This window comes from Rana temporaria, chromosome 1 (genome assembly GCF_905171775.1).
Source record: "Rana temporaria chromosome 1, aRanTem1.1, whole genome shotgun sequence".
Classification (NCBI taxonomy): domain Eukaryota; kingdom Metazoa; phylum Chordata; class Amphibia; order Anura; family Ranidae; genus Rana; species Rana temporaria.
The window spans coordinates 101,399,587-101,413,959 of NC_053489.1; the positions used below are offsets into that span (position 1 = coordinate 101,399,587).

Sequence of the window (14,373 nt, forward strand, 5' to 3'; positions counted from 1 at the left end):
ACTTCAACACAGTGCCCTCCCGCCAATAATAATCCTTTAGCAATCTTCTCCAGGCCCTCAGCTCAGCTCCTACTAAGGCCCAGTTTGTAATCTGTTGTCTCCATAGCTCTCTCCTAGGGGCAGCAGCCCCAGAAGAATTGGAATCCTCACTTAAGAGGAAATACCAGTCTCACAAGGCCTCCCAAACATTTATCACCTCCCCACCCAACCTTGTAAATGCCTCCTTCCAGAGATTGGTTGGAGCATGATAAATATTCATGAAATTAAAACCTTGCAAGATACCCTTTGTGTTCACAGAATTGCTAGAAAACACGCTGCTGAAACTATTCACAATCCCATATACATGTGTAAGTGTTCAAAACAAATCAATATAAGCGCTGTGCTTGCAAATCAAAACATAAGTGTTACTAAATATTAACTATAAACAAAATATCATGACAATATCCAACTAATAAACACAATAGCATGCACTTAGTAGTTCTTAAATAAAGTCCTCTTCCAGAAGCAGGTGGGATGAATCGAACATCCACCTCAGGAAATCCTGAACAGACAAAACCAATAGATCGCTGTTCCACTCACTACAGTCAAACTAAATTTAGTCTAGCAGCCTGACTAAAGGAGGCCACTACACTAGTATATTGTATAATCTTTTGTGTAACATATTATGTCTATTTATAGCTAAATTATTATTATTATTATTATTATTATTATTATTATTATTATTATTAAAAAATGCTTATAAACGCAGTCTTACCCATGGGCCTCAATGCGTTTGACTTCAATAAGCAGGGAGATTCTGATCTTCTTAGGCCTCGTACACACGATCGAGTTTCTCAGCAAAAACCAGCAAGAAACTTGCTGGTTTTTTTTTTTGCCGAGGAAACCGGTCGTGTGTACACTTTTCGACGAGGAAACTGTTGAGGATCCCGTCAAGCCAAAAAGAGAGCATGTCTTCTTTGTCCTCGACGGGAATGGAGAAATTTGGCTTGCCGAGATCCTCGACAGCCTAACAAGGAACTCGACGAGCAAAACGATGTGTTTCGCCCGTCGAGTTTCTCGGTCGTGTGTACGAGGCTTCAATCTTGCTCCTTTACTGGCCAGGATGCAGTGGCCTATAAGCCCCTATAACACTTCTGGAAGAGCAAGGTCTTGAAACTCTTCCTGAAGCTTAGCAAGTTGGTGGTGTTTTTTAGGACCAATGGTAAATCATACCATACCTTACCCCCCTGCAACGAGAAAGCACGTCCTCCTCGTCTCTGTTTCTCACCCTAGGGACAATGACATTCGTTTGTCCCTCTCAATGTAATGCTCTACTAGGAGCATACCGTGTGAATTTTTTCCGGAGGTACTCTGGTCCACCTCCATGTACTATCATATGCATAAAACAGCCAATCTAAAACAGAACCCGCTCATGGACGGGCACCCAATGCAAGGTATTCAAAATCGTGGTCATATGATCTCTCCTACCAGCACCCATAAGTTAACCTTGCTGCAGCGTTCTGAATTAGTTGGAGTCTATGCACGATCTTTTTAGGTAGGCCAAAAAGGTGTGTGCAGTTGTAGTATGCATGACTTTTCCAGTTTCGAATTTCTGGTTATAAGTGTTACTATTCTTCCATAGCTGTGGCTCTGTATCTTGGTCATCAGTGGTGGACAGTTGATGATACAGCGAGGACTTCCAAATCATCTCGGGATGGCCTGCAGCAGGTAAAGGCTTGAATAGTACTTGTACAGTAGTGAAAATATCCATGTAACCTATTATTTTTTTGGCATGCCCATTCAGCAGAAGTCAGCCGTACTGGTGTACACACAGGCCAAATGTTGGCGGGTTTCTATTGAACTGGACCATACCAGCTGATAATCAACCCGTGTGTACCAGGATTTATTCCAGTAAAGCAACAGGCATCACATGCTAACTATTTGGGACCTCGCAGGACCCCTTTTCCAAGGTACAGTGCTCTGTATTTAAAAAGGAATCCTGCAAGGTCCTGAAACATCAGCTTGTGATTCCTGTTTGCTTTACTTAAAAAAATAACAAGATCATCACTATACCAATGTGTGCTGGTAAAGATCCTAATTTTCCTGAGACTCATGTACCTGTCTATGGCACCCTTTATGAATTCCCCTGGCAGTGTGAAAATAAAAGAGTGGTGTATTATATTAAACTAAAATGAGTGGCATTCAAGTAGAACAAAATGATAGCGTGTCTATATGCGGGCAGAATTTTATTTGTTGTGTCTGTGTGCAAAATATCGTAATTTACCTTTTATGGCGCCAATCCCTGGCCACATACTACCATGCTTCCATGTTGGCCCCAGGAAAATAATTCTGTATATGAACCAGATTCTGCCAGTGGTGTCTCCTTTAGTAGAGTAATTTCCTGATTAATTTTGCTTGGTTGCTTTTTAACTTTTGTTAAGTAACAAGTAAACCACTGAATTATTTATTCAAAGAAAATGCAACACTAAAAAAAACAGATATAGCAGTTTTATATCGATACCATAATAAATACTAGCAGGTATAAAAGTATAATATTCGGTTGAAATTCATAGTTTTTGCTTCTTTCATTTGCAGGTCCGGACCCTTGGAGAAAGAATAGTTCTTTATGTGCTAAACCGAATTATTTATAGAAAAAAAGAGATGGAGAGAGACGAGGTCCCCTTTCTCTGTCACAGCAGCTCTGATTATGCCAAGATTCTATGGAGAGAAGGAGAAGCCATTGGATTTTATTCTGTCAAGCCTGCAGGTCATTTATTTTATGCGTTCTTCAGCAAAAGTTATTTTAAAATGACTGCGTATTAGAATTGTTCTAAAACTGTCAATTAAGGGGACTTCAGCAAAATACAGAGACAGGGTATTGTTTAAAGCTGAATGCCTGGTTCAATGAAATTCAAGAAGGTGAGCAGAGATCAACAGCACATTGGTGTAGTGAGTAGCACTTTCGCCTATCAGCAAAAGGGTCGCTCGTTCGAATCCCGACCACGACACCATCTGCCTGGAGTTTGTATGTTCTCCCTGTGCCTGCGTGGGTTTCCTCCGGGTACTACGGTTTCCTTCCACACTCCAAAGACATGCTGGTAGGTAAATTGGATCTTGTCCAAATTGGCCCAGTATATATGTGTATGACTGTGTGTCCCAAGCGTGTCGAGATCCTACAGGGTAAAATGACCTCACCAGCCAAGCAGACACTGGCTGGAAAAAGCGCCTAGAGGCGATTGAGTTTGCATGTGTAGCGCTATACAAGTCATTCATTCATTCAACACAAAATGTTATTATAAATTATGACACCAACATCCCTTAAACATAGAGAGAAGTATTGTAGGAGATATGGTACTATAGAGGTGCATTATCATATAAGAAATCACACAAAATCTATATATAAAAAATATACAAAAAATGTTTATTAAATAAGCAACATCATAAAACTGATGGATACAGTACGGTCATAGCCATAGGTGTACACAAACAACCTAATATTGACAATGAATATATGTAATCACATACATATTTACATCACGTTCATATTTTTCTACATGTTTCGCCATGGTGGCTTCTTCCGGAAAGAACGTAAAGGATTTGTTTATTAGGTATGGAAGATCTACAATTAATCAGCTTCAATTGTGTACAGAAAAAAAAGGACAAATAATTGATATACCATGAAAAGGGGATGCAAAAGCGGGGAGCAAGTCTCCCAGATACCAATATCAGCACCTGTCCATAATCAAACACATAAAGCACATAGGTTCCAATCAAAGACATGAAACTGCACCATCGGTTGTTCACATAAAAATAGACTAACTTCTATGTTGTCGCGGTTGATAGAGGCTCCCAGGAATCCCAACATGTCTCATACCATGGGGGTCCTTAAATACCTCTCCCCATTGCGCCAAACCACGGTGGATGATGTCACACCACGTTGACGCATCACGGACGCAAAAAGGGGAGGAGCCACGTGTCCTGGACTGAATCCCGGAACCGGAAGTCGCAATGACACGCCGGAACACGGCCACACAACCTAATGGGGGCGGTGAAGATGTACACGCCCATGGGGCAGGAATACATATAAAGTTCACCATACACATTACTATCTAACTGTACAGTTTTTACTTAAAGTGATTGTAAAGGGTACATTTTTTAAAATAATAAGCATGTTATATTTACCTGCTCTATGCAATGGTTTTGCAGAGAGCAGTCCCGATCCTCCTTGTCCGGGGTCCCTCACCGGTGCTCCTGTCTCCTCCTCTTCTCAGTATGCCACCATAGGAAGCTGCTTCCTATGGTGGCACACTTGCAGGCTCAATCCTGAGTTGCGCTGCCTGTGTCCATAGGCACAGACAATGTGGCTAAGCCCTGCTCCTCAGTCCCTTGTCACAGGATTTGATTGACAGCAGCGGGGACCAATAGCTCCCGCTGCAATCAATCTGCTATCAATCTGCCCTGGGAGAAGAGAACAGACAGAGACGTTGCTCTCAGGCACATCGCTGAATCAAGATCAGGCTTGGGTAAGTATAAAGGGAGAAGGTTTTTTTTCCTTAACACAATGAAAGTTTTAAGGTAAAAAACCTTCTACCTTTAGAACCACTGTTCGATCAATTTAAATATGAATCTTTTATTAATATTGTTTCACAATCTGTGCCTAAAAAGTCCCATTACCAAGGGGAAATTTGCATTTACATTGTTCGATCAATTTTTATGCAATCAAACGGATCCTATAGATATCCTATAGTAATAGCCAGTGCAGTGGCGTAGCGTGGGTTGTCAGCGCCAGGGGCAAGGCAATTAATTTGCACCCCCTAACCTGCGGACTTTTAGCACTCCCTGAGTCCTGTCCCTTCCCTTCCTACAATAGTATTGACCAGCCTGATTCCTACACTTACCACTACACTAACCTACCCGATTCCTATACTGACCACTACACTACACTGACCACTACACTACACTGACCTACCTGATTCCTATACTGACCACTACACTACACTGACCACTACACTACACTGACCTACCTGATTCCTATACTGACCACTACACTATGCTAACCACGATACTACACTGACCTACCTGATTCCCACACTGACCACTACACTAACCTACCCGATTCCTATACTGACCACTACACTTCACTGACCACTATACTACACTGACCACTACACTACACTGACCTATCTGATTCCTATACTGACCACTACACTACACTATGCTAACCACTATACTACACTGACCTACCCGATTCCCACACTGACCACTACACTAACCTACCAGATTCCTATACTGACCACTACACTACACTGACCACTATACTACACTGACCACTACACTACACTGACCTATCTGATTCCTATACTGACCACTACACTACACTAACCACTGTACTACACTAACCACTATACTACACTGACCTACCTGATTCCCACACTGACCACTACACTGACCTACCTGATTCCCACACTGACGACTACACTAACCACTATACTACACTGACCTACCCGATTCCTATACTGACCACTACACTAACCACTATACTACACTACACTGACCACTATACTACACTGACTACTGTACTGACTATTACACTACACTACACTGACCTACCTGATTCCTATACTGACCACTACACTAACCACTATACTACACTGACCACTATACTACACTGACTACTGTACTGACTATTACACTATACTACACTGACCTACCTGATTCCTATACTGACCACTACACTAACCACTATACTACACTGACCACTACACTAACCACTATACTACACTGACCACTACACTACACTGACCTACCTGATTCCCACACTGACCACTACACTAACCACTATACTACACTGACCACTACACTAACCACTATACTAAACTACACTGACCACTATACCACACTGACCACTACACTGACCTACCTGATTCCCACACTGACCACTACACTAACCACTATACTACACTGACCACTACACTAACCTACCCGATTCCTATACTAACCACTACACTAACCACTATACTACACTACACTGACTACTGTACTGACCATTACTATACACTACACTGACCTACCTGATTCCTATACTGACCACTACACTAACCACTATACTACACTGACTACTGTACTGACCACTACACTATACTAACCACTACACTACACTGACCAGGGCCGGTGCAAGGATTTTTGCCACCCTAGGCGAAACCTAAGTTTGATACCCCAATTGGCTCCGCCCCTGACTATACGGTGTAGGTGGTGGAGATTTTTGTGGCGCCTTTCAATGACCCCCCCCCCCCCCCGCCTTGTAGTGGAGGTGTTCTGTGCGGTCTAGTGAAGGTGTCCTGCGGATCCAATCTCATTGTTCATAGAACACACAGTAAGTGTCCATGCCTCCCCCCACGTTTCTCTCCTGTCCCTGTGTGTGCTGTACCCCTATTTATGGACCCCTCTCAGCTCCCATCCATGGTCCCGGCTCCGTGCTCTCCTTCCTCCCCAGTATTGGCTCAGCCTGCCTGGAAGAGTGTCAGCAGCTGCCCTCCTCCTGATCCCCGGTACCTTGCTGCAGTAATCCGGCTTAGAGCCCGCTGATCAGAAGAAAGAGGCGGAGAGTGGCTCCAGGCTGACTGGCCATGTTCGGCACCTGCTTCACTCTGCAGCCTCTGCTCTGCGATAATCCTCGGATTCCCTGCCATGTAGTGGCATGTTCAGTCACTGTCTCAGGCGCCCTGTGATTGGGCGTATGGGATCATGTGCAGCGGCGGGGCTGGCCTGTCCACCATCGCGGTAGATCCTGGAGTCCCTCCTCCACCCATGTTCAGTCTCCTGCACCCTCCGATTGGGCGAAGGCGGGACTCCAGGATCTACCGCGATCATGGACAGGCCAGCCCCGCCGCCGCACATGACCCCATACACCCAATCACAGGGCGTCTGAGACTGAACATGGTGGCGGCAGAGCATGGGACACAGTAAAGTACATTTAGGAGGAGGCAGCCACAAAATTCCTTTAAGAAATATTTATCAATTCTTTTTAGCTTGCAAAAGAAGAGAGTGAGGGAGATGGAAACTTGGTAAACCAGTCCCCAGGTCTCTAGGATCATCAAACAACTAATACATATCACGGAAAGTTTGTTTCCCTGTCTTACAGCAGATATTGGTTAAGCTGCAATGCTGATTGAGGGTCAGTACACATGCCCCAAAGGTATTCAATTGCCTCTACAAGCCCAGGGTTGTATAAACTCCCCAGGAAGCCATCAGGCGTCAGTCAGCTTCCTGTTTTCCCCATAACCCCCCCGTCCCCTCGGAAAAAAGTTGGGTGAGGTATCAGGTCTCCTCAGTGTATAGAGTCCAGCTGAGATTCCCTGGGGTTTGCCTCCTCCACAAATGGCGGACCCAAGGGTGTGGATGGCCTTCAGAGGAGTCCCATTGTACCACAAGCACACCATCTAGGCCTGGCAAAATAAAGGATTATTCCTGACAGCTGAGCGAATGGGTGAGACATTCACTTTTTTTTTTTTATTTGCCCCCTTTGTATCCTTCAGTGTATTTTTTGTGGTTCATTCCATTGAATGTATGGTGTATGTGATGTATGAGACATTTAGGAAATACAGGTCTTATTTCCATTTCTTCCTAAATCAGTTTAAATTAATTATATTTGTTGTAGACAATCATGAAGACAATCTAAAGAGTCAACTGAATGTTTGTACTGTTTGTACTGTGGAATAGGCAGTTTTAGTTATCTATATACCAGAGTTCCCAACTCCTCCCTCACCATAGGTGAATAGCTGTTTTAAGCCTACTGTTTTATTTTACAGTATATGTATTCATTTATCCTGTTTCCAGTCTGGTTCACACTGTAATGCACACGTTCGAACACACGCTTTCCCATGCGTCCCGCACGTTCTGGCTTTGGCAGCTCATTAATTTCAATAGGCTGCCAAACATACTGGAAGACGGAAAAAGTAGCGCAAGCGATACTTTTTTTGACCATGCAGCAGTATATTGTGATTTGGTGGCTGCAAGATGCGTTTGGGTTGCCATTACTAAATAACGGCACCCACACATGTCTCGTAATAGCAGCGTGTTCATGTGCTGGAAATGCACACAGAACCTTTCCTGCACCTCCTAGTGTGAATCAGCCCTTACAGGTATTGTAGTAGTAGTAGGAATACGTTTCCTCACTTGGCTTGCTGGTATAATATTGTACCAGAAGCGCTATCATGTAGTAATGTCTATGTTTTTTCTTTCAGGAAGTATATGTCCCATGTATCTAACCCAAAGTTACACACTTCCGGTACTTGACACCATGTTTGTTAGGAAGAAATTTCAATGTGAAGATTTTGCTTTGCAAATGTTGGAGGATTATGTGGACTCCTTCACAGAAGAAACGCTTGGTCTAAGGTATCCTCTGTCACCCAGGATGCATGCAGGTAACCTTCTACCAGGGTTTTCCAAGTTCCTTATATAAATTATGTATATGTGAAAACATTTGGGATTACAGTAAAACCTTGGTTTGAGAGTAACTTGGTTTAAGAGCATTTTGCAAGACATTTTAATACATTTTGACTTGATATACTAGCAATGTCTTGATATAAGAGTAGCATCATGTCACAACTGAGTATAAAAGAGAAGAGAGGAGCCTCTAAGTGTAGCAATATGGTTACATTTAATGAAGGTACAACATTTAACAAACTCATATGGTTGATAATTAAAAGAAGCACATCTAAGTATGCAGGAATCTGGGGTAAAGCTGTCCACATAGGCCATCCTCCGCACCGCCATTGACGTCTTCCCTTCCACTCTGTGCTCCACGCTTTCAGATCGCTCTACTGCAGGGTAGTCTTCCCGGTCACGATTGCAGACTGACATTGGTGAGAGCCGGTGGTGCGGAGGATGGTCTATTTTGACATCTTTACCCCAGATGCCTTCATACTTAGATGTGCTTATTTTAATCATCAACCATGTGAGTTGTTAAATGTTGTACTTACATTAAATGTAACCATATTGCTACACTTAGAGGCACCTCTCTTCTCTTTTATACTCTGTAGCTCCTGCTGGATTTTTCTATTAATCTCCTTGTGGATGGAAATGTTATGGTTACACAACCAATCACATTGCTATAATCATTTTATATGGAATATAAACTGAAGGACTTATGAATAGATGGTTGTGGAATGAATTATTTGAGTTTCCATTATTTCCTATGGGGAAATCTGCTTTGGATTACAAGCATGTTTCCAGAACGAAATATGCTATCCAAGGTTTAGTGTATTAGAAAAAGAGATAGGTACAAACTGGAGAGAAAACTCCTGTTGCCTATAAATGTTGACTATAGCGGCACAACATCAGAGACACCGAAAATTGAAATAAAACCTATTTTTTATTTATACCATGATAAACAGTATAAAAACAGTGATATTGTATATCATACATATTAAGGAAACAGACCCATCTGGATATTGTATAGTAAGATAAAAATCACATATGCAGACTAGGATGATACACAGATGCTCTCTCGGGTTGGTTGGGCCTGTTGTGCCCCTATGCCCGCCATAGACAGAGTTCGGGCGGACATTCTGTCACATACTGTAGAACTACTGGTATAAACATGCAGACCTGTCTCTTCTTACTGCTAGGACACCAGCCATTTCAGGGTTAGAAAGCCCATTTTAGAGCTCACATAAGAACACTGTTGTTTGCAAATACCTATTTGACTTTGCTGTACCTTGGAAAAAGACCACTGCCATTAAAAATTGTGTATTTCGGTACTCTGCATTTTATAATTAGAAAGATTTTTCTGTACACAAATTTTTTATTTATTTTTTGCATATGCCTTTATTTTTTCTCTAGATTTGCATTAAAACCAAACTTTCCACTAAACTTCCAGCGGTTGCAGCAACAGATTATTTTTTTAAGTGAACACACCGATGTGTAGATGGGGAAATTGAACAATCTTCTTCCTTCATCCTCTGGTTGAAGTAAAGAAAAATTGCATATTATATGGTTTGCTTAACCACTTCCATACAGGGCACGTATACACCTTCCCGTTCAAGCCAATTTTCAGCTTTCAGCACTGTCGCACTTTGAATGACAATTGCGCGGTCATGCTACACTGTACCCAAACAAAATTGGCGTCCTTTTTTTCCCACAAATAGAGCTTTCTTTTGGTGGTATTTGATCACCTCTGCGATTTTTTTTTTTGCGCAACAACTAAAAAAAGACTGAAAATTTTGAAAAAAAATACGTTATTTTTTTCTGTTCATTTTTTTGTAAATAATTAAGTTTTCTCTTTCAATTACGGGCACTGATATGGCGGCACTGATGGGCACCGATGAGATGGCACTGATGGACATCGATGAAGTAGTACTGACGGGCACAGATTTGGTGGCACTGATTGGCGGCGCTTGTATGCGGCACTGATGGGCACACATAGGCGGCACTGATGGGCACACATAGGCGGCACTGATGGGCACACATAGGCGGCACAGATGGGCACTCATGGGCGGCACTTATGGGTGGCACTGATGGCTACTTATGGGTGGCACAGATGGGCACTGATAGGTGGGTACTGGGCATGGATGGGCACTGTGGGGTGGCACTGATGGACACTGTAGGGTGGCACTGATGGACACTGGGGCGGCACTGATTAACCTATGTTGCCAGTCAGTGCCCATTTGTGGGCACTGATTGGCATCTTTTTTTTTTAAAGCTTTTTTTTTTTACAGCCTTTTTTTTTTATTTTTTTTTAGCCTTTTTTTTATTGATCTGCCCATTTTTTTTTTTTTTTTTACGGCTTTTTTTTTAAATTTTTTTAGCCTTTTTTTTGGATCTGCCCTTCCCTGGTGGTCCAGGGTGAGCTTCCCTGGTGGTCCATGTGGCGATCCGAGGGGGGGCTGCGCTGATAAACAATCAGCGCGAACCCCCCCTGTCAGGAGAGCAGCCGTTCGGCTCTCCTCTACTCGCGTCTGTCAGACGCGAGTGAGGAAGAGCCGTCAACGGCTCTTCCTGTTTACATCGTGATCAGCCGTGATTCGACACGGCTGATCACGTGGTAAAGAGTCTCCGTGAGAGACTCTTTACCGAGATCGGTGTTGCGGGGTGTCAGACCCGGGGGCGCGCAGCGGCTCAGAATCCTGAGGACGTCATATGACGTCCGGTCAGGATTCTACAACCACTTTGCCGCCGTCAATCTGTCATTGGCGGGCGGCAAGTGGTTAAGCTGCACATCACCACTTGGAGTTTACACAGGGCAGAGAGTTATCTCCCTGCTACCAAGTGGTAATGCTGGGAGCCTGAGCAGCCATTTGCCAAGGAACAGCACTGTCACATGCTCCTCTATACCCTGAAATACAGGTTATGTCACTTTGTATCTCCTAAGTTAATGGGTAAGTGGGTGAGCAAAAGGAGGGTATGCAGTACAGCTGGGGGGCCAAAACCTGTGGAAAAACTGACAGTGTTATAAACTATAACACAAACTGTACCATCCTATGTCATTTTTGCATTTGCTGGACAGCTTGCTCGGCAATAAAATGCAAAGTGAAATTTAAATAAAGGCATATAAAAAAAAAATCATACACTAAATACATTTACAGTATGACACAAAAGTAAGTACACCCCTCACATTTTTGTAAATATTTTGTTATATCTTTTCATGTGACAACACTAAAGAAATTACACTTTACTATGTAAAGTAGTAAGTGTACAGCTTGTATAACTGTGTAAATTTGCTGTCCCCTCAAAATAACTCAACACACAGCCATTAATGTGTAAACCGCTGGCAACAAAAGTGAGTACACCCCTAAGTTAAAATGTCCAAACTGAGCTCAAAGTGTCAATATTTTGTGTGGCCATCATTATTTACCAGCACTGCCTTAACCCTCTTGGGCATGGAGTTCACCAGAGCTTTGCAGGTTGCCACTGGAGTCCTCTTCCACTCTTCCATAATGATATCACAGAGCTGGTGGATATTAGAGACCTTGCGCTAATCCACCTTTCATTTGAGGATGCCCCACAGATGCGCAATAGGGTTTAGGTCTGGAGACATGCTTGGCCAGTATATCACCTTTACCCTCAGCTTCTTTAGCAAGGCAGTGGTCATCTTGGAGGTTTGTTTGGGGTCGTTATGTTGGAATACTACCCAGTGGCCCAGTCCCTGAAGGGAGGGGACCAGGCTCTGCTTCAGTATGTCACAGTACACGTTGGCATTAATGGTTCCCTCAATGAACTGTAGCTCCCCAGTGCCGGCAGCACTCATGCAGCCCCAGACCACGACACTCCCACCACCATGTTTGACTGTAGGCAAGAAACACTTGTCTTTGTACTCCTCACCTGGATGCCACCACACATGCTTGATATACCATCTGAACCAAATAAGTTTATGCTGGTTTCATCAGACCACAGGACATGGTTCCAGTAATCCATGTCCTTAGTCTGCTTGTCTTCAGCAAACTGTTTGCAGGTTTTTTGTGAATCATCTTTAGAAGAGGTTTCCTTCTGGGATGACAGCGATCAATTTGACCAATTTGATGCAGTGTGTAGAGTATGGTCTGAGCACTGACAGGCTGACCCCCCACCCCTTCAACCTCTACAGAAATGCTGGCAGCACTCACATGTCTATTTCACAAAGACAACCTCTGGATATAACGCTGAGCACATGCACTCACCTTCTTTGGTCGACCATGGCGAGGCCTGTTCTGAATGGAACCTGTCCTGTTAAACCGTTGTATGGTCTTGGCCACCATGCTACAGCTCAGCTTCAGGGCCTAGGCAATCTTCTTATAGCCTAGGCCATCTTTATGTAGAGCAACAATTTTTTTTTCAGATCCTCAGAGAGTTCTTTGCCATGAGGTGCCATGTTTAACTTCCAGTGACCAGCAAATTTACACTGTTATACAAGCTGTACACTCACTACTTTACAGTAGCAAAGTGTCATTTCTTCAGTGTTGTCACATGAAAAGATAGAATAAAATATTTACAAAAATGTGAGGGGTGTACTCAGTATGTATGTGTTTTAAAGCCCAATCTGGGCACAACCAAAAAATAACCCTTGCAGTGGGCAACTGGAAGGTTGTTACTTGAAGACAAATATAAAATATCTTAAATGTCATCATTATCATTATCATCATTCTGAACTTCGCTTTATAAAAATTATAGGGCTGTTACTGATTACAATTTTCGTGTCCAATTTTTTTTTTTTAATTGATTAATCAATTAATTTCGATTAATTATAAAGCACATACAGATCCAACTACTTTTAGCTGATCTCCTTGCAGGCTGATTGCCAGTGCAGCTACCAACCCCTGGAAAAATATAGCATAGGATAGCAGGATACAAAATAGCAAGAGGCTAATGGTGAACATAAGTTCAAATTGTATTTGTGTGTTCAGGGTGTTTAATAACATGGCATTATCTATTATTCATTGTTTTGTTTATCAGAAGGGTCTTCATGCTATTTTAAGTCACTAAAATGCCTTTTCTCATCTTTTAGTGTGTTCAGTGATTCATACAATTGTTAACTTTTTACTAGCCTGAAGCATTACCATGTACTCCGAGAGATGAGAATGACTTGTGTTTCCATGGAAACAGATTTTGTGCCCAGTGTCTTCTGAGGTCTCGCTGCTGCATATTTTTAACCTTGTCTCAGCGGAGGTTTTGTATCTTTCTGCTGCTACATTATGTAGGGACATCCCGAGCATACAGCAACAACTTTTTATCTTATGGGGAATATCACATTGGAAAATAATGGATTCAGGGACAAAGCTGACGGTACTTTAAGGAATCAATGAGCTGTCTATAGCCTGATCCTGCCTTACACACTCCATTCTTTTTTTCATTCTTTTTATTAAGCTTTATAAAAGGAAAACAGTAGAAATAAATTACATTAACACAACGCCAATTCACTCACACGGTCTAACTAACATTTAGAGTACTTTCACACGGGGGGGGGGGGGGAAGCGTCTGTGGTAAAGCACCGTTATTTTTAGCGGCGCTTTACCGTTGTTTTAGCTGTGTTTTTCGGCCGCTAGCAGGGTACTTTTAACCCCCCGCTAGTGGCTGAAAAAGGGTGCTTCGGCAGCGCTGGCCATTGATTTAAATGTCAGGGGCGTTTTAGGAGCGGTGGATTCATCGCTCCCACAACGCCCCAAAGATGCAGCTTGCAGGACTTTTTTCCCCGTCCTGCAAACGCACCGCTCCAGTGTGAAAGCACTCAGGGGTACATTGGTCACCGGACCCGCCCCCTTATGTCATCACCTCCCGGAGCATGATGGGACTGTGACGTCATAAGAGGCCTATATAAATCGGTGCGCATCGCGCACCCGGCATTACAGCGGGAAAAAACGACGTGTCAACATCGAAGAAGAGAACAGGGAAGAAGACGACAGAAGACCGGGCCCCCGCTAG

The 14,373-nt window shown here is 43.1% G+C and overlaps 1 protein-coding gene across 2 annotated transcripts in view; it reads left to right on the forward strand.

Annotated features, from left to right (window-relative positions):
- The window catches only part of FAM169A (family with sequence similarity 169 member A), a 103,515-nt gene that overhangs the window by 62,162 nt on the left and 26,980 nt on the right, over positions 1-14,373 (forward strand). For both annotated transcript variants that reach the window (XM_040341418.1, XM_040341427.1), the window contains exons 4-6: positions 1,622-1,707; positions 2,575-2,746; positions 8,223-8,402. In XM_040341418.1, coding sequence (XP_040197352.1) covers positions 1,622-1,707; positions 2,575-2,746; positions 8,223-8,402 — 438 coding nt within the window. The remainder of the gene's footprint in view (positions 1-1,621; positions 1,708-2,574; positions 2,747-8,222; positions 8,403-14,373) is intronic.